The sequence below is a fragment of the Penicillium verhagenii genome (assembly GCF_028828195.1).
Source record: "Penicillium verhagenii strain IBT 33310 chromosome Unknown utg000005l_segment0_segment0, whole genome shotgun sequence".
Lineage (NCBI taxonomy): Eukaryota > Fungi > Ascomycota > Eurotiomycetes > Eurotiales > Aspergillaceae > Penicillium > Penicillium verhagenii.
Genome location: NW_026643169.1, coordinates 1,611,777 through 1,635,139, shown reverse-complemented (window position 1 = coordinate 1,635,139; position 23,363 = coordinate 1,611,777). Strand labels below are relative to the sequence as shown.

Here is a 23,363-nt window from a genome sequence, read left to right as displayed (position 1 = left end):
AACGGGATCTGCAATACAAGCCTTGTACAATGCTTTATACATTGCATAGATGCATTAGATGCATAGATGCATATATTGTCATAAATGTTAATATCTTAAATTCTCTCCGTACGAATAAGAAAATACAAAAATAAGAAAAAAAGCAGTTAAAAAAGGGTCAAATCAAGGGAAAGAAAAAGGAGAGAAAATGTAGCTAAAAGTCTTGGCAGCCGGAGCAAAAGCTCTCCACTTCCGAAACTTGTCCAGAAACCCCTCCATTGATACTTTCATACTTGATACTTCAACTTTGATACTATACTATGGGGAAACACAAGTCCTTGATCAAGGATTTTAAACCTAAGAAAAAAGCTGCCAAACAACAGGTATACCTATCCCCGATTTTTCCATTATACACAACTTGAGGTTTTGGTGCAAGGGAACTAAGACGTCATTCGATTTTTTTTTTTAAAAAAAACAGGCACCAGTCACAGCTGATGACTTCCTTGCTGGTAAGAATCTTTCCGACCAAATACATATCGGCTCCCTTGGCCCGTTATGACGCTAATGCAAATCCCTCTTATAGCTGGGGTTGAGCTAGAAGAGGCTGGGGAGAAATGGCGGGCCGGAGATGCCGCTAAATCCATGCGCTTCTTTATGCGCGCCATTTCCAACTATGACGAGGGTTTGCAAAAACATCCACTGGCCTTTGACTTGGCTTACAACAAGTATGTGAGAAGATTACCATACATGTCCATTCATATTATTAGAATCTGGAAACAGAGCAAATTTCCATCTATTTTCTTTTGGCTAATACCGTTTATAGAGCTCGTGTGCAATATGAAATCACTCAGCATCCCAAGCTGGCTGCACAGCTTCCCGCCCCTCAGGCCGACATTCTCCAGGTTGCGCTGCAGTCCCATCGGGATGCCTTAAGATTAGACCAGGATAATGCGGATGTCCTTTTCAACAGCGGGCAGGTGCTAAACAGTCTGGCAGAGATCCTGTCCGACTCCAAGCACCCCGGGGAGGAGCAATTGATGCAGGCCAGCACTTATTTGCAAGAGGCCATTGAATTATTCCAGAGATGCCTGGTGTTGCAGGAGATGAAGTACTCTGAGATGCAAGAACAGATCGAAGAAATGCAATCATTCGACCCATCATCTCAGGCTCCGGAGCCAACCCCACAGCCAGAACAATCTCAACCCGACCAGGCAGAGTCCAACGATGATCCACAAGAGCAGTGGGCTGCAATTGTCGAACCCGTCACCAAGAACACGCTAGTGGACACCGCAGTGGCACAGATCAACACCTTGACCAATCTCTGCAATTTATTGACATTCAACCCTGATGCTGGTGGCGTGGGCTGGGTGCAAGAGTATTCTACGGGCTTGATTCAAACCCGACTTCCAGCATATGTGGAAGGTTCGGATAGGCAGTATGAAGCGGGCTTAGCACGCGGTAAATTCATTTGTGCCTTGCATGATGTACTCTACCGGGGTGGACATACCGATGTCCAGACCTACCGACAAGAAGTCGGGCAGGCCTTTGGCCCGGACTTGGATGTATCGGAGGATCCCGAGGGACTTTGCAGCAAAGCTGAGGCTCTGACATCGATGAATGGAGCCTTTGCCGATGTCCCTCCTTATGAACCTGAAGAGCTCAAAACTTCTCTAGGTATTCGCTGGCAATCACTATCGATCGCCCTGGATGCATTGACGGCAGCATCAAAATTACCCAGTGCCGACAATTTACCCAAAATTCATCTCGCGAGAGGAGATGTCGAAATGCACCGCTGGCGATTGGGAACAGAACCATGGAACCATCCCATCGCCCAACAGAATGGGGCTATGCTTGTGCGGAACGCTCAGACCTATTACCGAGGAGCAGCCGCCCTAGCGCGCCGAGATGGAGCAGCGGACGAAGAGCGTGATGGATCGTACAAGGAGGCAATTGCAGCTGCACTGGAAGGGGAAAAGAGCAAGCTGGACCAGCTCAAAGCCCAGGGCTTGGAGAAATTGATAGGCGTGGCCCAGGAAATGGTGGAGGACGGGTTGGTTGAGGGAACTATGTTGAGTACCTTGATCTCATAAACAGCACCAAAGTAATTATCAGGTTTTTTTCTCTCTTCAAAACACCACAATGAGGTATTTATCCCTTGAGACTTGACTGGGGGTTAACCTCCTCGTCCATCTGGATCGCATCTTGACGAATATGATGCTCCTGATTGAACTTTGTGGTCGCTGTTGCAGCACCTTCGACATCCGTAACAACTGATTCCAGATGAGACAAAAGCTTTTCAATCTCTAATCTTTGTGCCTGAACAGTCTGCGACAGTTCTGCATTTTGCGCGTGTGTAGCCTCGAGCTGATTGTTCAGGGTAGATTGCGCTTCCAGAAGATATGGTGTCAAATGTGCCTTGTAGAGTTCCTCGGCACCAAGTGTATGAGGACTATAAAACCAGAATGTCAGCACCGGGTCAAAACTGAAAAGACCACACTCGACCCAAGTAACGTCGATTCAAAGAAACCGAAGGGAAAACATACGCATCGCCTAATTGGGCCTCATTCCCATCCCCATTCCCTTCCTCATTCTCCTTCCTGATCCTCGCCTCTGCTACTAACCGATCCAAGTCATTGATATGCTTCACTGCTTCCCGTTCAGCGATAATCTCCTCGAACTCCGCTTTGGCACCCTCTTCCAGCTTTGCGTTCAATTGTCTCCACACGCTTTCCAGACTAGCGGGGACATGTCGAGCAGGCGTAGGGAAACAACTTGCAAAATTAGAATAGGAATTTGCCCGAAGGGTCCTTGCTAGAGCTTGATCAAAGACCTGGATCAAACGCGATGCGCGAGGTCCGGGGGTTTGCGACTCCGGGGCAGGTGGGGGAGTGGAGGTCGATGCTGCTTGTGGTTGCTGTTGCGTCGAATGGGAATTTGATTCTGCCATTATTTCCGTGATCAGCGCCTAGAGCTGAATGGATCCGAAGTTGATGCGTAAATGCGCCTGGCGTGAGTTTAGAGGAGTGTTGTTTGGTGAGGAATTTGGATTATCTAGGCCTGGGGATACTTGCCAGCAGCGCGACGCGCATGTCACGTGTGACCCACTAGGCAACTATATAGGAGCATCCCCATTCTCTGACCGATATAGAGCAGAGCTTTTTGCCATAGGCTCTAGTGATATCTTGAGAGCTTGATACTTTTAGTACATAATGTGGGCGATGAAGCACAAATACTCCAAATGTTACAAATTGGGAAATTTTCAAGAGCAAATCAAGATGGGCATGAGAAACAGACCCCCGAACCAAAGTGTTTGGCCATGATTTAAACTCGCCTACTCGGTGTTCGAAGGCAAGGTGAGACAAGACAACTGTGCTATCCTTGGAGCCTTGGAAGAGATCGACAGGAAGCTGGGTATGATTCAAATATTGGAAGTTCATTTAAGGTAGAAGATATTTCCATTTCCTTACTGATGCTGCGAAAGTTGCCATCAATTTACGGCAATCCCAGGCCATTCACTTCTTGTTTTTTGTTGTTATTGTGTTCCTCGTATTATGGACAAGCAAAACGAAAGTGACACAGGAAAATAAATAAAAACTTTCAAAAAATCCCATTAGTACCTGGGTGCAACGCCGAGTCCTTCCATTTCCGATCGTCTAAATCGAGCTCGTTATCTCGTCATGCGCAATTCTGCCGCCTTCAGTAGGCTGGCTGAGGGGGAACCATGCCGCCGTAGCCAGCCAATTGCTGTTGCTGCTGCTGTTGCTGCTGCTGGTGCTGGACCTGAACCTGAGGCAAATCGTTGAACCACGGGTGTAGCAAGGCATCACTGGCACTGATACGCATCTCCGGGCGCAATTGCAGCATGCGGTTCAAGAGATCCAATCCAAGCTGGTCGATCTGCGGGATGATCAAACCCAGGTCCTGCGTCGCATAAATGTGGAAAGTGGGCTTGTACTCTGGCAGCTGAGAGATGCCGGGCCACGACCGTTCAGATGGCGTTCCCATCAAGCGGAAAATCTTCAGCAATTGGTCCTCGTTGGTGGTGCCCGGGAACAGTGGGCGGCCCGTGTACATCTCGGCCATGATACAGCCGGCTGACCAAATGTCAATGCTGGTGTTGTAGGTGCGACTTCCCAGAAGGACGTCGGGTGCCCGGTACCACAGGGTGACAACTTCGTTGGAGAAAGTGTTGACTGGAATGCCAAAGGCACGAGCCAAGCCAAAATCGCCAAGCTTCAACTGTCCCTTCTTGTTAATCAATAGGTTCTGTGGCTTCAAGTCTCGGTGAAGAACCCGATTCTCATGGCAGAAAGCGATGCCCTTCAGCAGTTGGTGCATAAAAGACTTAATAGTGACTGGGTCCAGTTGTCCCCGATCGCCTCGAGTGTCCATATATTTCTTGAGATCCCGGTCCATGAATTCAAACACAAGCATGAGCTTGTTCTCCGTGTGGATGACATCGTAGAGCGACACAATACTCTCATGCTTGAGCTCCTTCATCAACGAGATCTCACGAATAGCGGTGGATGGTGTTCCTTCTTCCGAGTCCAGGTGGATTTCCTTCAGCGCAACCATCTCGCCCGTTTGGCGGTTGCGCCCTTTGAAAACCTGCGATCATCTTACATCAGCGACAAAAACTCAAGTGAAAGGGCGGAAAAGGTTCCAGGCGTAAGAAATAGGCATGCGGAGGCCACGGAGGAGACGGAACGTACAGTGGCATAGGTGCCTTCACCGAGCTACCAGGATAAGATGTCAGCTAGGTCGGGGATTTCACATGAAGGGCGGCTAACCTTTTCCAACTGCTGGAAGGAGCTGGGTTGTTGAGATTTATCCATTCTGAGTGGTTGTGACGAGACCGATGGCTTCACAGGTTGAGAGAAGAGAAAAGAACCGGGAGAGACGAGTGTAGTCTTTAAAGGGCGGACTGCAGAATCCCTGAGTCGCTCCATGCTGTGATGGGAAGGGACCCCGCGTTGGTGGGCCGGGAGTCAAACCGCCACGGCTTATGTACTCGAGCGTTTCCACTCACTTTTCTCTGATTTCTTGATCGATCTGGACCTACGAGTAGGGGGAAAAAAATTGAGGAGATGTAATTCTTGTTATATTTTCTCAAATGTGATCAAGATGATGGTATTTGATAAAGAAAAAGAAAAAGAAGAGAAAAAGAAAAAAAAACCTCCTCTTTTTTCGTGCTATAGGTTGAGTTCGTTTAGATCAGTCCGTTGTTACATATGCTGGTGAATCTTCTTGATCGTCTTATAGGCTCCATATTGTTTCCATGAAGTTCAAAGGCATTTTAGTATTTTGTGTTCCGGGGCAGTCCAGATACCACGGCTGGGAGGATCGACTGTGTAGGAAGACTACACCGAACATGAGCAGTTGAGCTGGCATCCAGATTCTCAAACAACATAGCCTCGTTTCGGACCCCGCCGACATTGATAATTCCAATGGGCATTCCCCGTTTATAAGCTCGTTCAACTAAGCGCCACGCTGAATAGGTCGCTAGACTGCTTCCGAGAACCAGTAATCGCCCAGCATCATCGATGGCCTCCTCGGCAGCTGTTTTAACGGCTGGGTCGATGTTTTCCCCGAACATGGTCACCGCAGGCTTTAAGATCCCGGCATTGGATGGCAGCATCCATGCACCATCATGTTCAACCTCAACACGACCCTTCGACCCATCTTTCAGGGTAGGAGGATTCTCCAAGCAGGTCTGACATGCCGGATATCTAAAGGTAGAATAAGGTGCTTCTGCAAGATCCACATCGCCGTCAGGGTTTAGTTTCAGACCCTTGCGACGTTGTTCGTCCGGGTTGGTTGTATCAAGGGCACCCTGCTCAATCATGCGAGCGAGGAATTCAGCCCAGGCAGGGTTCAACCTTTCAAGTGATGACTGAAAATCTGCTCGAGAGAAGTAGTTGCGACAGCTAGTACAAACGACGGATCGTAGGTATCCATGAAGTTCGAGTGTAGATAGCTCGGGATGGGCGAGCGAGTGGAAAGAATCGACATTTTGCGTCACCACCGAGCTGATATATCCTTTGGTAGCGAGATCTTGAATGGCTCGATGTGTTGAATTGGGTCGTGCTTTCACCAGACCAGGCCATCCCACGAAACTACGCGCCCAATACCGTTTGCGCGACTCATGGTGTGATAAAAATTCATGGAAGTAAATTGGCCGGTATGATTGATTACGTCGGTAGGTACCTTGATCGCCCCGGTAGTCTGACAGACCCGATGCGACAGAGATCCCAGCGCCCGTCAATAAGACAGTCTGGGAATGCCCTCCGACATCAATGCCTCGCAGATTCCAGGACGGTGGGGCGGTGAAGAAGGCAGTGACGGCATCAATGGCCCCGGCTACAGTCTTAGCAGACGGAGGAAATATTATGGCTGGCGGGAGTGGACCCGTAAAGGGGATACGAATAGCAGGCGTCGTCATTGAGGACGCATCCTGGTAGCTTCCGGAGGTACGGAGTACATATATGTAGTTCTCTTGGCAGAAGAAAAGTCCGGAGAAGATGAAGATTGCGTAAATGGGTCTTGGCAGTTGGCTTGGCTTTTCCGCGTCACAGGACGGGTATTGTATCCAAGTTTCATCATATTTGTGTGTTTAGGATGTATTTTGGGCGTATTTTACTATATTGTCATGTATTATAAACAAGCTTATGGGAAAGATCAAATCCGTAAGCCAATGATAACTACACAAATGATCAGCCTAAAAATTATAATTAAGTACAAGGAGATACTTACTAGTATAGAAAAACAAAGGGCAAGAATGTCAGAGAGAAAAAAGAATAAAATCCCCACCAATCAATGAAATATCCCTCTGGAATTACAATAATAAGAGGCTGGATTCCAAGATCACCCAGGATCATCTTATGTATACAGTATAGGGAAAGAACTTTGAAAAGTGGTAATTTAGTTATGAGCACATCAGCGCATCTGAAATCCGTATCTGCCGGATTACATGATCTTTCTCGATCATCTCTTTTCCACCACCTACAACCTCCAATCTAAAATCTAGAAAAAATAAAAACATTTCTCTCGTTGGGGGCTATGGATATTGAGACCCAGAAGAGAACACCCTGTCCCGATTGCCTGTGCTCGCGTGCCTCGAGCTAAAACGATGCCGCTGACACAGCCCCTGCGGTGCAGGCTTCGTCCCTCCCTCCACTCTCGAATCAAGCTCACCCGTGGCTCGGACCAACGCCGGGTACTTACCTCCTTGCCTTCGCTCTTTAAATCTTTCAAACCTTTTCCCTCCCAGGTTCGACCTCGTTCCTTCGAGTCAGTCACTTCGTTCCCCATGACGCAAACCAGAAGCCACGCCGGCCACAGCCATGGCCCCGGCCATCACCACCACCATCACGACAATGTATACTTGACTTCTACAAACAAACATGACGCCGGTGTGCGCATTACCCGGATTGGCCTGGTTGCCAACCTGGCAATGGCCATCAGTAAATTCATTGGAGGCTACGTTTTTCATTCACAAGCCCTGATCGCCGACGCGTATCACGCCCTTACCGACTTGGTCTCCGATTTCTTGACCCTGGGAACGGTCGCATGGTCCCTCAAACCCCCGAGTGAACAATTCCCACATGGATACGGAAAGGTGGAGAGCATCGGTGCTCTGGGAGTGAGTGGACTGTTACTATGTGGTGGTGTATTTATGGGTCTCAATGCAGGACAGGTCCTGCTGGCCCATTGTTACCCGGACTTGGCAGAAACTCTTGGTCATATTGGAATACTCGGACATGGACATGGACATTCACACAGCCATGGCCTTGATGTGATGGGCCCTAGCATTCATGCCGCTTGGATAGCAGGAGGGTCAATTGTCGTCAAGGAGTGGCTATACCGTGCAAGTGAGTACCCTGCTGGGTGTGGTATATAATAAGCCACATTATATTGACTAACGTCACACTAGCCATGAAAGTAGCCGAAGAGCGCAAGTCGTCCGTGCTTGCATCCAATGCCATCCACCACCGAATTGATTCACTCACCAGCATTGTCGCCTTGGCCACGATTGGTGGAAGTTATGTTTTCCAAGACGCCACCTGGCTGGATCCGGTTGGTGGCCTTTTGATCTCTCTCATGGTCATTAAGGCTGGATGGGGTAACACTATTACTGCCCTGTTGGAGCTGGCTGATACCACGGTGGATGATGAAATTAAAACCTCCGTCCAAACTGCTGCCTCCAAGGCACTAAAGGAGGTTGAAGACGGAGAGCAGGTGATCGTTCGTGATGTCCAAGGTATGAAGTCTGGACAAAACTACCTGATGGATATTGAGCTTGCCGTGCCGGGAGCCTGGGCTATCACTCGCTCTCGAGTGATCGAAGAAGCTGTTCGCAAAACGATCGGCTCTGGAGTTCGAGGAGTAAAGCGTGTCAAGGTTCGCTTTGTCCCCGTGGAGGAACAGGAGCTTACCTTTTCGGAGGAGTTTGTCTCCCAGGATTCTGGAGCAAACCCCGAGCTTGTTGATGACCATGATCATGACCATGCCCATGCCTCTGGGTCTCATTCTCATGAGGACCATACCTCTCATAAGAGGCGCTGAATAAACGCTATCACATTATACCAAGAATATTGAAAAAGCACCCCCCAAAAAAAGACATTAAGTCAGAGTTGGTTTGTAAGTGGCATTTAGCGTGGCTTTGATACCCTCCGCAAATGACGGGGTTGGGAGAGATCTGTACCGAGTATAGATCTGTGGACCCGATCATTGAAGATACTAGAAATCTGTATAAGCCCAAAGAGCAAATGTCTATCCATGCATTCTTACAAGAATAAACTGCTAAAAGCAAGAATTCTCTTGCCTGGACTTGTAAATGTTGAAGAAAGAAAGAAAACGGGTCACATGGTTTATTTCTTTATCATGAAACTAGTGCTCTCTAATAGATCAATAATGCCTAGGGTTCACTCCCGGTGGTAGCGCAAAACAGAACTGCAGCATGTAAGATACATAATATAACACATAAATTCACTTCTAAAGCTATAAGTCACTAGAAGGGTTTGAGATCTAAGAGATTAAAGATAGTAAGTAAGCACTTATTGGTTTTGGATACAATTCAATATATGGTTCGTAGTAGGTGGTATGTACACAATGACACATGACTCATATTGATTTCTATGCATATAATTCCTAAGCTTATCATTTCTTCAAAGCTCGTGCCCAAGTACCCAGATAGGCTTATAAAGCTTAGGGATGACATAATTGCCTAAGGTTTCGCACCACAATATGACTAAATTTCCTGTTTAGGCTACAGTCTGGGATTTAGCTGCAGAATTTCCACCGCAGAGAGAGAGACAAAAAGGACGGAACCCTTTGATCCTTTCAAGATTCTATCGTTGTTTCTCTTTCAGTTTAGTCGGTCAGTTCACAGTTAAGTAGTTAGCGAGGGCGGAGCCAGGCACGGGAATCTGATTACCTTACCATGGAAGTGCTCCTCCACCGAAAAACAATTTTGAACTCAACACACATCACCCACCACCCCATCGCGTCACTCCCATTTCCACGTCTGAAAGGGAGTTTGGTTGGTCGAAGATGGCTGAACAGGTTAGTCTGCTGCTCCATGCTGGGACCCTCGAGCCCAAAAGGGTCACCCCTCAAAAAAAATACCCATAACCCCTCCCCCCACTGCCCCCAAATCAGCCCCTCCACACCAAGGTTCACCAAGTCAACATGAAGCATTGACACTTGTGCTCTTCTTAGGTAGTGAATGCCATTCAGATTGCCTGGAATCCGACCTCCGACCAAGCCCTCAAAGCGCAAGCTTTCGACTATCTTAACCAACTACGCTCCGATCCCTCCGGATGGCAGATCTGCCTCGCCCTCTTCACTGAAACCCCACAGCAACCCGAAGTCGTACGACATGTGAGCCTGGAAGTCGTCAATAGTGCGGCGCAGGCTGGCTTAATTGATTTTTCCTCCTTGATTATTGTGCGGGATAGCTTGCTGGCATATCTGCGCCAGGTTTATGGGCCTAATGGGACCGCCACCCCCGACGCACCGTCCATTCAAAACAAAATCGCCCAGACCGTGACTTATCTCTTCTCCGCTCTATACGGAAATGGCTGGGAATCTTGTATCGACGATCTTTTGAACCTTACATACAAGTCTGCGGCCAGCACGAGCCGGGATAACCCGCTCGGAATAGTTTTCTATCTGCGTGTGGTGAACTCAATTCATGAAGAGATTGGCGATGTGCTGGTCTCTCGGTCCCGTGGAGAGCAAGATAAGGCCAACAATCTAAAGGATCTGATCCGCGACCGGGATATGCAGAAAATTGCAAACTCCTGGCAGGAGATTCTCTCACAATGGCGGGATGGGGATGATACAGTCGTAGAGGCTTGCTTGAAGGCAGTTGGCAGCTGGGTGAGCTGGATTGACATTAGTCTTGTGGTGAACCAGCCGATGCTTGATCTTCTTTTCCAACAACTTGGGCGGGCTGAAAAACAAGAGTTGCGTGAGGGTGAGCAACGAGTTCGTGATGCAGCTGTGGACGTGTTCACCGAGATCATTGGCAAGAAGATGAAGCCTGCTGATAAAATTGAAATGATTGTTTTCCTGAATCTGAATTCGATTATAACCCAGCTCTCTAACAGTCCGCCCCTGCGAGAGAGTCGATTCACCTCCAAGTACGACACCGACCTAGCCGAAACAATCGCCAAGCTTGTCAACATCACCGTCATGGATATTGTCCGCGTTTTGGAAACCGATACTGGCCCAGTGAAGGAGAAAGCCGATGACCTTCTGCAGGTCTTCCTGCCTCATGTCTTGCGCTACTTTTCAGATGAATATGACGAAGTCTGCTCAACTGTGATTCCCTGTGTTAACGACCTTCTTACATACTTCCGCAAACTGTCCAAGACAAACCCGACCTTTGAGGACCGGAACAAAGCCATTCTCCTCCCAGTTCTTAAGGCAATCATTGCGAAGATGCGGTACGACGAGACTTCCAACTGGGGTGATGAAGACGAGCAGACAGACGAGGCTGAGTTCCAGGAACTGCGCAAGAGGCTTGGTGTTCTACAACAGATCGTGGCTTCTGCCGACGAACAGTTATTTATTGATGCTATCTCGGAGCTTGTGGGCACAACATTTGAAAACCTACGAGTATCGGGAGGTCAAATTGACTGGCGTGATCTGGACCTGGCTCTGCATGAGATGTTCTTGTTTGGTGACCTGGCTGTCACTCGCGGTGGTATTTACCAGAAGAACGCGCCTGCAGGTCCTGCAGCAGCTCGTCTCATCGAGATGATGCTCCGAATGGTGGAATGCGGTAAGCTCTACCCTTCCTATTATGATGCATTCTGGATATTTCAAGCTAACTTGTAGTAGATATTCGATCGTTCACCCATCCTGCCACGCAACTCCAGTATATGGAGATTTGCGTGCGTTATAGTGCCTTCTTCCAGCACCACACCCACCTCATCCCTGGTGTCTTGGAGAGCTTCCTCCAGCTCGTCCACCACCCTGTCAAAAGGGTGAAAACTCGTTCTTGGTACCTCTTCCAGCGCCTCGTGAAACAGCTAAGAACCTTTATTGGCAATGTGGCTCAGACAGTGGTGGAGGCACTTGGGGATCTGTTGGTGATTCACGCTGAACTGCCATCAGAGGGCGATGATGGCGATGAGATGTCTTCCGAGGACCACGAAGGTTCTGCGGATGCTGTGTTCACAAGCCAACTCTACCTGTTCGAGGCTGTTGGTATTATCTGCTCTACTAACGGAGTGCCCGCTAACCAGCAAGTCCTGTATGCCCAGTCTGTGCTAAACCCGATCTTTGCAGACATGGAGCGAAACCTTGAAGCGGCCAAGTCCAACGATGAGCGAGCATTACTACAGGTTCATCATGATATCATGGCACTTGGAACTCTTGCGCGAGGTTTCTCAGACTGGATGCCAGGTACAAGCACCCCGTCTAACCTCCCAGCTCCAGAGGTCTCGGAAGCTTTCTGTCAGGTGGCAGAAGCGACTCTGGTTTCTCTCGAATCCCTCAAGGCCTCTTTCAATATTCGTACCGCTGCTAGATTCGCCTTCTCACGTCTCATTGGTGTCTTGGGAGCCCGCATCCTTCCCCAATTGCCCCGGTGGATTGATGGGCTTTTGACACAGACCTCTTCAAGAGATGAAATGGCACTCTTCCTGCGTCTCCTCGATCAGGTCATTTTCGGATTCAAGGGCGAGATTTTCAGCATTCTAGACACTCTCTTGACTCCCTTCTTGCAACGAGTATTCTCCGGTATCGCAGATCCCACCACAGGAACCGATGATGAAATTCAGCTTGCCGAGCTCAAGCGTGAATATCTGAATTTCCTTCTCGCTGTCTTCAACAATGACCTGGGTGCTGTCATCATCAGCGAAAGTAAGTTACAATGTTTCAACTCATGGACTGTAATATAGTTTCTTATACTGACGTGGACAGGAAACCAACCGATGTTCGACACTGTTATCACCACCATTGAGCATTTTGCCAAGGATATTGAAGACTTCACCACCGCCAAAATGGCATTTTCCGTGCTTCACAAAATGGGTAGCTCCTGGGGAGGGCCAGATGTCACCCAAGGTTCTACCAATGGAACCACGCCGAACCAGACCACATTGCCCGGATTCGGTGCATTCATGATTACGCGATTCTCACCCTTGTGTTGGTCGCTCCCAATGACTCCCTCCTTCAACTCCAAAGATGCCCAGGCCAAGCAGGTCCTTGCCGAGGCAGGCGGACTTCAGCGCACAATCTACCTGAAGACAGGTGCAGATTATGTGAACTATCTACGGACTCAGGAGCTACCAGGCATGGGAATGGGAGGGGAGCTTATTGAAGAGTTTTTGGCGGCATTGAGCCAGCCGGACGCGAAGGGATTCCGGCACTTCTTCCCGGTATGTGAATTCCATCGATTTTTTGAAGATGTTTCATCATGAGCACCCCAATACTGATATATTTTTTTTTCATTTAGTCATTCATCCAGCGATTGAGCGCATGAGAATCTCTTCGACGACATCTTTCATTTTGATTCTTTTTTTTTTTAGATTCCCCCACGCATTTCCCTTTTGACGGAGACGAGGTGATGTTAGTCCTTGTTCCGACTATTGATGTGACTTCTGTGGCCTGCCTGAACATGTCATCTCCCTCTATCCATTTCTTGTGCCTCCCCCTTCTTCATGGATACCATATTATATGCATTACACATCATTCAATCATAGCCCAAAAACACCGATTGGATAAAACCCTAGGAAGCGAAAGAAAAAAAAGTTGTTAATGCTCGAGTACATAGTGATTGTTGCCTTGCCATCCTGCATTCGCAGCGCGTCTTGGGCGATCTTCTATCTCAACAACTACTGTCATCATCATACATTTCAATGGAAGTAAAAATTACACGTCTTTCTAAATTTAAGTCGGTACATAGGCTTGGTATACCGGCAAAGACAATTAGGTAGATGATGACCTCGGGAATACACGTCCAGCCAGGGCTGACTCTTTGAAGTCCACGGGCGCTGGTCCGAGGTCCTGTCTCATACCAGGCCCTATACAGATGTCAATTGATAGGTCGAAAGCATACTTTCATTGAGATTCATTTGGTTGTATTTTAGACCAACTGACCACCTAGGCAATTCCAAGGCAATTCCATCCTCCCCAAAAAGCTTCATATGTATAATTATTCCACCCGAGCGTTCATTCACATCACAGACTCGACCTCACAGCATCCTGTCGCTCACTTGAGCAAAGAAATGACCCGAATCAGAATCCGTTTCCACGCCAACCATACCCAACATTCATAACCCCATCTATACACACGGACATAAGAAATAAGGAAGCAACACACTATGCAAGAAGGTACTTGGCCGCATGGTCAATGTGATCATCGGCAAAGGACGCCATCGTGAAGTACGAGTGGTCATAATCAGGCTGGTAACGAATATGCAATCCGCTCAGACCAGCTTCCTTGGCGGCGGCTTCGAAGTTCTCGGGGAGAAGTTGGCCCTGCTTGTAGAAGTTGTCGCCAGTACCCTGAATTCGCGAGCATTAATTAGAACGAGAGACCAAAACGTCGTATGCAAAAGCTAAAGAGAGGAAAGAAAGGAGTTGAACATACCACGTCAATCAAGATATCAAGGGGACCACCAGTCCACTTCTTAATCAGCTCAGTAGCATCATGCTCCTTCCACTTTGCCTGCTGTTCATCACCGAAGTAGCCCTTGAACGCCTTCTGGCCCCAGGGGCAGTTGATCGGGTTGGTAATAGGAGCGAACGCCGAGACAGACTTATACTTGCCAGGGTTACGGAGAAACTATGCACACGAGCTGGGTTAGCGAATTGTTCGAAGAGGAAAGGAAAATAGATATAGGTAGGGGCTAACCAGAGTGAGGGCACCATGTCCACCCATGCTGTGACCAGTAATGCTAACGCGGTTGGAATCCAACTGCGGGAAAGCGGCAAAGACGGTTTGGGGCAGCTCCTCGGTGACGTAGCTGTACATGTTGTAGCCCTGGTCATACGGGGCCTTGGTGGCGTCGATGTAGAAGCCAGCACCAGAGCCGAAGTCATAGGCGTCGTTTTCACCTTCGATGTTGAGACCGCCTGTTACAAAGATGAATTAATACCAGACATTTTCTCTTAATTTTTGGATTTTTTTAGTTCTCTTTGAAAGAAAAAAATAAATAACAATAAAAATAACAATAACAATAATAGATGAATGATTCGAGGTATTCAACAATGCATAATTGAATTGGGATGATTGTAACATACGAGGGCTGGTGTCAGGGTAAAGCACAGCAATGCCCTTCTTGCTAGCACCATGCTGGAAGAAGCCCTTCTCCGAGCAGTTGTCCGCCGTGCAGGTCAGACCAGACAGATAGATCAACACAGGGACCTTCTCGGTCTGAGCTTGAGGGGGCAAGTAAAGGTTGAAGGACATCTCGCAGCGGGTGGTGGTAGCATTGTGGCTAAGCTTAAGCAGCTTGCCGCCGAAGGAGGCGATTGTAGCTTTAGTGGTGACGGACATAGTTGGGGGAGTCGGGACTTCAATATATAATGTTTGGGAGAGAGAGAAACCGGACAGGAAGTTTTTCGCGGGAAGAACCACTATATATTGACGTTGACGTTTTTTGCGCGGGGTTTTTTTTCCAGTTGTCCCGCATGAGGGGAAGCTCCACTGGTTTCCGCGCATGCTCGGTTAAAGCAGCAACTGGATACACACGGATTAGGGAAAAGAGTCCAGCCAAGATTGAAAGCACTTGAGTGCTTATCAAATAAACAATGTCGATTGAAACGAACCCGAGCGCTGCCCACAGTGGAGAACCCATATGTACTGATGTCTATAGATAGAGGAAAGAATGGGGGAATAGAGAAAAGAAAAAAGTGATATACAGCAAAACCGAACAATTCATAACCAAACAACTCCTAAATCCATGCTATCATGCTTATCATCCCAAAAACACCGGAACTCCATATACAACGGGCGCCGCTCCATTTAAGTACTTCAACACACATGAACTCCGTGCTCGCGCAATGGCCGTGTCTAACCCAACGTCACCCTGCTGAGCAGGAGACTTTCCCTTCTTAAACAACCCCCATGTATCGAAAGTGGACGAAGCGAAACGATCAATGTCTCTGTCAGTGACGTCCCAGAGGGTAGCCACGAGCGCAGGACTACCCGCATGAAGGTAGTTCATGGGTGTGCCGTAAGGCTCGTACTCGCCTGCCTCGGTGAGCGTACCACTGCTGCAGCCCATAAGGAAGGCAACACCACACTTGGATAGTCGCTTGATGGTACGTCCACGAATATACTGGGCACCGCTACCATGACCAAAGTACAAGAACAGATCCTTGGACTCTAGACAGTCGCGGAACTCATCCTCCGTTGGCTCACGATTCACCACTCCAGTCCAAGACTTCAATCCAGACAGATCGCCTTCAAAGGTGGTTTGTGTTGTGCGAAGATCGCCTGTCGGGTTGAGGAGGTAGGCGCCCGATGTCCGATCCACAACTGTGCCAGATCGACCTTCACGGAATTGAATCACTCGCTCGCGGAGACATTGTAGTGAGGAAACTCGACAGACCGGGTATCCCTGGAGACATGGAAGAGACTCCCATGGAAACAGGTGTAGAGCCTTATCGAGAACAAGTACTGTGTGACTCGGCGGGGTCGAGGCGAGTCCATCTCGTGCGGCTTCGTGGTAAGCTCGCAGAGCATCAAGGGTATCAACAACCATCATATCAAAGTCGATTTCGTCATAGGCATTTCGTTCGCCCTGGAATTGCAAAATATCTACCACAAAGTAGAGAAGATCCATCAACGTGTCCTCAGGCTCTTCCGACTGTTCGAGGTCACGGAGCCCAATGAACATTTCAAGCACATTTTGATGAAGAGTTAGTCGAGGCGAAGATGCCTTGGTACCCTTTTGCCGCGATGGGAGATGCTTGTCCAAGATGCCCTGGAATGCATCGGAAAAGCGGATGAGTGCAGTAGCGTCTCGTGCAAGCGGCGAAAAGACGCCTCGGAAGCCACCAAACCAAAGATTTTCGATATTCTGGAGGAGGCTTTCCAACCGACGATCTAATGATTCTCGAGTCTTCCACCACTCCTTCTTCATCTTCTTGTCAATTTGAGCCTTGGCAGCATGTGCACTCTCATTAGCCAACTTGATAACCTCTTGCATTTCTTCTTTCCCATCTTCAAACGTGAATTGCTCTTCTTCATCATCGTCGACGTTGCCTCTCCTGAGGGGCAAGCGAAGCAGGAAAGGAGATCGATTCTTCTGCAGCCTCGAGACCACGAATTCAGTCCCGTCGGCACTGAGCGATAAAGACAGAACGTTCCAATTTTCAGGTAGAATATCAACGTAAAGCTCAGTAAAGCTTGAGCATATTTCTTCTTCCATTTCGACAGCCGAAGGTGAAGAAGTAGGCCACAGGAGGGGATCGGCAAAGTCGGACAGTTGTCGATCAAAATTGATAGCCATACGCTCGCGAGCAAATGCACCAACGCGTCCAATTTCTGCACAAAGTATCGTTAGACTAGAGTAAGGTTTACAGATTGCACTTATGAACTTACCATTCATGGTCGCAGGAGGTTGGGCCCAAGTTGCAGGGCCCCCCGGAGTCGTGGCATGCGAAAGCATAGAAATCCGACTCATCAAGCGAGACGCTGCATGGCTTTCTAATGTAGATCCAAGTACAGTAACATCCGCAAAGACGCCAGTCAGACAGTCATTTGCTTTGGTAAGCATGGTAGAGAAATCCTCACTAGCTTTTTGAGCTTTCCCTTTCGTTCCTCGGGTAGGTGCTCTTGCTCTCTTGGCAGTAGGCTTCGCCGTTGCAGCAACCGACTCGTTTGCTGATTTGCTTGGTGTCTTGAGGGACGGTAAAGAGATGGTAGATTCGGGGAGAACGCAGTATACTGCGTGACTTGCAAACTGCCGAATTGCTTCGGCCAACAAGTGTTCGCTTTCGCCAATTTCGAGGGAGACTTTGCTTTCTCTCGCTGTAGCAAATTGACGGGCTTCGGTAAGGGCGAGCGCAGAGCTTTCGTATTTGCGAAGCGCCCGCAAGCAGTCAGCCTGTTGGCGAAGAATATCACTCTTCAGTCGCATGAGAGACTTGGACTGGACCTTGATTTGAGCGGCTTTGGGCGTTGAAACTTTCTTGGCAGTGCTTGCCGCAGTAGCTGAGCTAGTTGCCCGAGTGCGTCGGACAGTCGTAGTAGCGGTAGTCGTTGATGGTGTTTGACGACTGCTTCGCACCTTTAACTTCTCCATCTTTTCTTCCAGAAGAGCAACGTTTGGGGCCTCCGAGATGCTGGTCAGGTCAGCAGAACTGACAGCCATCAAAGCTTTATCAGCCTCCTGGAGCGAGTGCAATGCTTTGTCGTGTTGCCCTTTTATTTTATGAAGAGAAGCAAGAGCCATGTGCAGTGAGACAGTCTCCATGCTAATCTTAATCTGCTTTGAAGAGTCCGATGCCGCAATAAGGAGTTCTTGTCCCTCATCAACATGACCACCCAGAGTCCAGTAACAACCGAGCTGAGTTTGTGCGGCCACAAGTCGAACGTTGGCACCAAGCGTCTTGTCGATCTTCAATGCCTGCTGTCCGTAGTAGATTGCATCTTGGAATAAGCCATGGTGTGCTGACAATGTTGCGAGGTTCAATAAACAGGTATGATGTGAGCCGAGATGCGGCCAAAATGGCGCACCTTGGGTGTATATGACTGGAGCATCTGACGAAGCTCCATTCTGAGATATATCGAGCTTGGCCACACCATCAGCAACAGTGTCGACATCAGTGCTTCCTCCCGCAGACAAAGCCTTGTCTTGTTTTCGTTGAGCAAGTTTCTCAACTTTTGCCCAAATTCGACAGTTAAGCCTTACGGACAGCTTGGCAAAGAAGAGTGCATCGGTCATAGAGCCTTGGGCAGTTGACAGGCGGGATTGTATAAAGGTGGCGTCTGCAACAAGTCTTTCCCATAGAATTTTCATGGACACGGTCAAATTGCTCATCTCTTCCGAAGTCTGGTTCTTTTCGTACAGTAACTTTGTGGCAGAAAGAACTGAAGCTGCCTTGTCTATCTCACCAGTCTCGAGAAGATATTCCACCCGTGCCAGTTTGCATGAGATAGTGGCTAGAGAAGAAACCTTGTGCTGGGTGAGATATTTTTCACCGCGTGAGAGAAGGTCTCCCGCTTTTTGACAATGTCCAAGTCGGCAATGCTGCAGCACCAAGCGCGAAAGAATGGTGATTGCATCTGAGATATCGGCCGATTTCTGAAGTTCAGCGACTCTCAGTATCAATTCCAAGGTAGAAAGCTGAGATTTCCAAAGGGCGTGGATCTCAGTGTAATCAACCAAAGCTTTTAATTGAAGAACCCAGTAATCAATATCATGAACACAGAGAAGCAATGAATTCGCATCAGAGCATTGACGAATAATTGAGGTCCATGATGCAAGTGTGTTTTCCAAGTCATCAGGATCCATTTGGCCCTGATGGAAGCCAATAATGATTCTCAAAGAGTTCGTGATATGTTGAGCAAAGGGTGCCAAATCAGCATCTTCGCCAACTTCAATTCCAGCGGTGCAAGCTTCTGTTCCCTCTTCCATGAGTCTTTCGGAAATGGTGGTGTCCAAGCAGCCAGGGCGCTCTAGCAAGTATCGAAGAGCGGAAAGAACCACTCGAGCATGACGAATTGGGTGGATGTCAGTTGAATAGACATCAAGAACATTAGACGTAACCAATGTGAGAGTTGACCGGAACTCTTCCTCGCTTGAACTGTATGCATGCAAATCGGCCAGAAGGCCCATTTGCCACTCAAGGAGCATCCCTCTCTGTTCGGAGTTCAGCTCGACATCATCATAAATTTCGGAAGACTTAGATTTGGATCCCTTTCGGCGCAGCTTCACCTTCAGGAACGTAGAGAGAACCCGCCCGAGCATAAACACAGGACTCTGAGGATCCTGGCTACCTGGCGTAAGGTGTGCCCCCGTTCCGCTGTCCGTGATTTGCTGCAGGGTACCTGAATCGATGTACTCTGCGATTGATTGTTGAAATGATTTCTCCGCATCCGCATGCATATTGGCATCCAGGTAAAGATGGGCCATTCTCTCAAATTTCAGAGCGGCAAACGCGGTAGTTCGAAGTGATGGCGAGCAGGTGAAGATTATTTGAGTGGACTGTTTGAGAAGAGGTAGCAGTTCGCGATATCCTTGACCTGCCTCTTTTTCCTTGATATATCGAGACCAAAAGATATTAGAAAGTTTGACAAGTCCCGCACCAACGATAGAGGTGTCGGAGTTGGTTTCTTCGGAGCTTTCAATACAAGTAAGCAGGCGATGGCAATCTGCTAGAATAGGGAGCATATCGTCCCACGGTGGTCTTTGCGACATGATTGATAGTTTTCCAACAGCAACGGAGGAGTCAACGGCGGCGAGGATAATACTTTTCGACATGGAAATACGAGTCTTGAACATTTCGTGCTCTTTTTCATCACTGTCTTCCGCAGGTTGTCGTCCAACATAACGCCGGAGGAACCTGAGGAATGCCTGTAGATATTCTCGAATTTGAAAAGCACTTTCGTTTTTCTGTTCATCACTATCGGAGGCCTTTGAAATTGCCTCGCCAAACCAGGACAGGGCAAGCTTCTTAAGCCGAGCAGCTTCAACCAGAAGCTCGTCCAAATCAGATGCACTACCGCGGAGCTGCAAACCCAGAGCTTTGGTGGCTTCTGATGTGGATTTCAACGCATCGTCCAAAAATTTACCCGAGCCCTTCAGCCGCTGGAAGGAGACGGAAGCAATCTTACATTGAACGGTGGCCAAAGAAAGGCTTTGCGCATTTGAAAGTGGTGTAATGGCTTTGCCAAAAAGCTTCAGTGATTCGTCAAAGCAACCAGCATCCAATGCAAGCTGACCAAGAAGGATCATGATCTTGGCCATTGAGTTCATTTCCTTGCTTCCCTGGGGTTGTTTCTTAATCTCTGCTGTCGAGGATTGGATTTTAGTGATCGCCTTGAATATTGCGCCAAACTCGGCCTTCTCAATGCCTTTACTGCGGTGAGAGAATCCACTGAGGTAGCGGACAAGAGGATCGAACACCTCTTTGCTCTCATCACAGGTGTGGCCAGCTAACTTCCACCCCAAGCATCGGATCTCCAAAGACAGTAGTTGGAGGCTCAAAGCTGTAATCGGCTTTAATGTATCTTTGTTTCTTGGCGATTCGTCACCGGGGCCAGATTTGCCAGAGCACAGCGATTGCACAGTGTTTGAAAGCAGCTGAAGTTGAAGAGCGGCTTTGTCATTTGATAGGCTTCCGGACTTCAAAGCAGCAAGGATGATTTGGGCGGGACTACTAGGGTCGGAAAGTTGTAATAGAGGATATAACTTCTGGACCGTTGTAGCTTTCCGGTCCGAAACGAAGAGTCTCATCGCATTGGCCTGGAATTGAACGAGTAGGCCGTAAAGAGCCGGTGAATTCGAGATGTTTGAAAAAGTCAAAAGGTCTGACATGCGCTCCTTTCCTGGTTCGTCATCCACCAAATCACTGGGGGTTGTAGCCTTTCTCCCCGACTTTTGTAGGTCCAGGTGCTGTTGGATTCTGCGTTTCAAAGACCTCAATTCCTTGCCCGCAATGTCGTTCAGTCCCAGCGATATCAGCTTCCCCGCTAATACGCACACGCCTTGCTCAAGTTGCATATTTGGAAGTTCTTTGGTACCCTGATCGTTTTTTAGGGATCTCAATGTCGACAAGGCTAGTCGAGCACACTCCGCGGCGGAAACCACCCCCGCATCGACTCCGGTGGGACTGGACCTGGCCGTCGACTTGACGGAGGCTTTTTCGGCGGTGGGGGTTTGGCGTTTCGTGGTAGGAACTTTCAACGCGTCCGTAAGTGTCTTTAGTGTTGTATTGAACACTTCTGTAGCGAGAACAAGCTTCTCTTGGGGGGATAATAAGGGCGCATCCTGATCGACAATGGCGTTTAACGCGTCGTTCGCGGAGGCTGTCTTGGTCGTCCTGGATGTCTTTGCTCGACTTGTCGGCCTGCTGATGGGTTCTTTGACGGATTTTGCTGTGCGCCTCGCGGGCTTCTCGGGTGGGTTTGACGATGCGCGGAGGAGGGCTTGGAGGGACAACACGGTGGTGTCGGAGCATGTTGCTGTTGACCGGATGGCCAGCTTGACAGAGTCAGGTATGGAGCTGGCAGGGAGGACTGTGACCGCCATATCGCAAGTATTAGGCGAGCAGCCGGGCTGCGGTCATCGAACAGGGCGAATTGAGGCTGTTGGAGGCTGATATCATCAAAGCCCAAAAGACTCCCAATTGAACGTTTGTTGTCGTAGCAACATCGAACACTAAACCCGATTGGGACTGATACTGTTGTGGCCTCAGGCTGAAACCTCACTTCAACTTGTGGATGCGGGTTTCGGTGCGGGCGAGATTTCCTTGCGATCTCATAATATATTCAACCCCTCACGACAATGGCCATGGCACTCAGGTTGAAGCCTTCAGGGCTTAGCCGGAATATTCTCTCCACACCGATTACATCAAGACTACCAAGCCGGCATGCGGCGTCTACTACACGGTCATACGCTACTTCCGACCGACTCCCGAAGATCGCAGACGCCTCAGTATGGACGTCAATGATTCCCAGGTTCATTCGAGATCGCAAATCACGCCAGACCAAGAAATCTAAGGAATGGAACCCGGCCACATTTTACATCGTCATGTTCACTCTGATTGGATCACAAGCCATCCGTATGTTGTCATTGAAGAACAGCTATGCGACATACACCCGCACTACGGATGCCAAGATCGAATTGTTGAAAGAAGTCATTGAACGGATCAAGAGTGGGGAGAAAATCGATGTCGAGAAGTTGTTAGGGACAGGAGATGACGCGCAGGAGCGAGAATGGGAAGAAGGTTGGTCTTCATGGCTTCCAATCCATCTGTTGATCTGGTAGCTAACTTGTATCTTTTCTTCCAGTCCTGAGAGAAATCGAGCAAGAAGATACACTATGGCAGCAAAGAAACAACAAAGAGGCAAAGAAGGAGCCCACCGAAGCCAAGATGGAGGCCACACAAACTCCCAAGGCCAAAGAATCAGTGCCGGCCGTAGCCAGTGCAGATGAGAACACGACAACCCAGCCCAAACGGAAGTTGAACTTCTTTTAAATATTGGATTACCCCTATGATGTTTAGACAAGAACATACAACTTTATGTGGGTCTTGTTTAGGTACTGCACCTGTGAAACAAAAGACCCTTGATGGAGTGCAAATCTGCATATGAATGCAATTTCCATCTGCTCTTCAACGCCTCTCATCGGAATTTGCTGAGAGAAAAATGTACTATAATCTGCTTCTGCTATAGTGTCGCTGTACAGGAATCCGATACCCTTTGTCAATTATTCATGCTGGGCCAAATTGTTGTGTCTTTGATTTCCATGTATAAAGATTTCATAGCAAGATAGATTGATAACCATAGTAGGTTAATATAGGTCTTATATTGAAAAAATCAAGTAGGTATTTGTCTGGAAACACAAATGCAATTTTATCTGCTCTAGATCTAGAGTATTTTACAGAACTCAACCTTGCCAACTAACCAGCAAGGAAAGCACTGACATACATGATGAGTTTGGCTTTGAAAAAGCAAAGCACACCCTGGAGAGCGTAACGAGTCGCTAGGGACAATGCGACAACAACCTCCCCTTCTATAGAGTTCCCACAACCCTTTTAAATCTATGTGCTGTTGGTACAATACACATCAGCCATCCGACAAGATGAAAGGAAAATCATGCAGATGCTTCGAAAAGTCAGCTGAAATATAGCTCACTTTCTTGCGTCTAATGAAAAAGGGTCAATGGCGAAGAAATCCGAGAGATAAAGAAAAA

At 48.3% G+C, this 23,363-nt stretch overlaps 9 protein-coding genes across 9 annotated transcripts; 4 read left to right on the top strand and 5 right to left on the bottom strand.

Annotated features, from left to right (window-relative positions):
* Nucleotides 1-299: 299 nt before the first annotated feature.
* Nucleotides 300-2,069, top strand: N7466_004163 (uncharacterized protein; the record flags this gene model as incomplete). The annotated part of the gene is made up of 4 exons (XM_057163560.1): nucleotides 300-362; nucleotides 458-488; nucleotides 563-704; nucleotides 803-2,069. The coding sequence occupies 4 exons, from the start codon at nucleotides 300-302 to the stop codon at nucleotides 2,067-2,069; spliced, it is 1,503 nt and encodes a 500-aa protein (XP_057022241.1).
* A 58-nt stretch (nucleotides 2,070-2,127) lies between these two features.
* Nucleotides 2,128-2,926, bottom strand: N7466_004162 (PMF1/NNF1 family protein; the record flags this gene model as incomplete). The annotated part of the gene is made up of 2 exons (XM_057163559.1): nucleotides 2,128-2,428; nucleotides 2,523-2,926. 2 exons carry the CDS (start codon nucleotides 2,924-2,926, stop codon nucleotides 2,128-2,130), a joined length of 705 nt encoding a protein of 234 aa, XP_057022240.1.
* A 749-nt stretch (nucleotides 2,927-3,675) lies between these two features.
* On the bottom strand, nucleotides 3,676-4,928 carry N7466_004161 (cyclin-dependent serine/threonine-protein kinase phoA; the record flags this gene model as incomplete). Its single annotated transcript, XM_057163558.1, has 3 exons — nucleotides 3,676-4,587; nucleotides 4,692-4,715; nucleotides 4,770-4,928. 3 exons carry the CDS (start codon nucleotides 4,926-4,928, stop codon nucleotides 3,676-3,678), a joined length of 1,095 nt encoding a protein of 364 aa, XP_057022239.1.
* Nucleotides 4,929-5,275: 347 nt separating this feature from the next.
* On the bottom strand, nucleotides 5,276-6,421 carry N7466_004160 (putative SIR2 family histone deacetylase; the record flags this gene model as incomplete). The annotated part of the gene is made up of 1 exon (XM_057163557.1): nucleotides 5,276-6,421. One exon carries the CDS (start codon nucleotides 6,419-6,421, stop codon nucleotides 5,276-5,278), a length of 1,146 nt encoding a protein of 381 aa, XP_057022238.1.
* A 687-nt stretch (nucleotides 6,422-7,108) lies between these two features.
* Nucleotides 7,109-8,544, top strand: N7466_004159 (cation diffusion facilitator family transporter; the record flags this gene model as incomplete). Its single annotated transcript, XM_057163556.1, has 2 exons — nucleotides 7,109-7,850; nucleotides 7,913-8,544. 2 exons carry the CDS (start codon nucleotides 7,109-7,111, stop codon nucleotides 8,542-8,544), a joined length of 1,374 nt encoding a protein of 457 aa, XP_057022237.1.
* Nucleotides 8,545-9,531: 987 nt separating this feature from the next.
* On the top strand, nucleotides 9,532-12,973 carry N7466_004158 (Ran GTPase-binding protein LOS1; the record flags this gene model as incomplete). Its single annotated transcript, XM_057163555.1, has 5 exons — nucleotides 9,532-9,543; nucleotides 9,700-11,269; nucleotides 11,329-12,354; nucleotides 12,415-12,869; nucleotides 12,947-12,973. The coding sequence occupies 5 exons, from the start codon at nucleotides 9,532-9,534 to the stop codon at nucleotides 12,971-12,973; spliced, it is 3,090 nt and encodes a 1,029-aa protein (XP_057022236.1).
* An 839-nt stretch (nucleotides 12,974-13,812) lies between these two features.
* N7466_004157 (S-formylglutathione hydrolase) lies at nucleotides 13,813-14,992 on the bottom strand (the record flags this gene model as incomplete). Its single annotated transcript, XM_057163554.1, has 4 exons — nucleotides 13,813-13,998; nucleotides 14,084-14,278; nucleotides 14,348-14,568; nucleotides 14,737-14,992. The coding sequence occupies 4 exons, from the start codon at nucleotides 14,990-14,992 to the stop codon at nucleotides 13,813-13,815; spliced, it is 858 nt and encodes a 285-aa protein (XP_057022235.1).
* Nucleotides 14,993-15,413: 421 nt separating this feature from the next.
* On the bottom strand, nucleotides 15,414-21,698 carry N7466_004156 (uncharacterized protein; the record flags this gene model as incomplete). The annotated part of the gene is made up of 1 exon (XM_057163553.1): nucleotides 15,414-21,698. One exon carries the CDS (start codon nucleotides 21,696-21,698, stop codon nucleotides 15,414-15,416), a length of 6,285 nt encoding a protein of 2,094 aa, XP_057022234.1.
* A 255-nt stretch (nucleotides 21,699-21,953) lies between these two features.
* On the top strand, nucleotides 21,954-22,647 carry N7466_004155 (DUF5321 domain-containing protein; the record flags this gene model as incomplete). The annotated part of the gene is made up of 2 exons (XM_057163552.1): nucleotides 21,954-22,395; nucleotides 22,460-22,647. 2 exons carry the CDS (start codon nucleotides 21,954-21,956, stop codon nucleotides 22,645-22,647), a joined length of 630 nt encoding a protein of 209 aa, XP_057022233.1.
* Nucleotides 22,648-23,363: the final 716 nt, after the last annotated feature.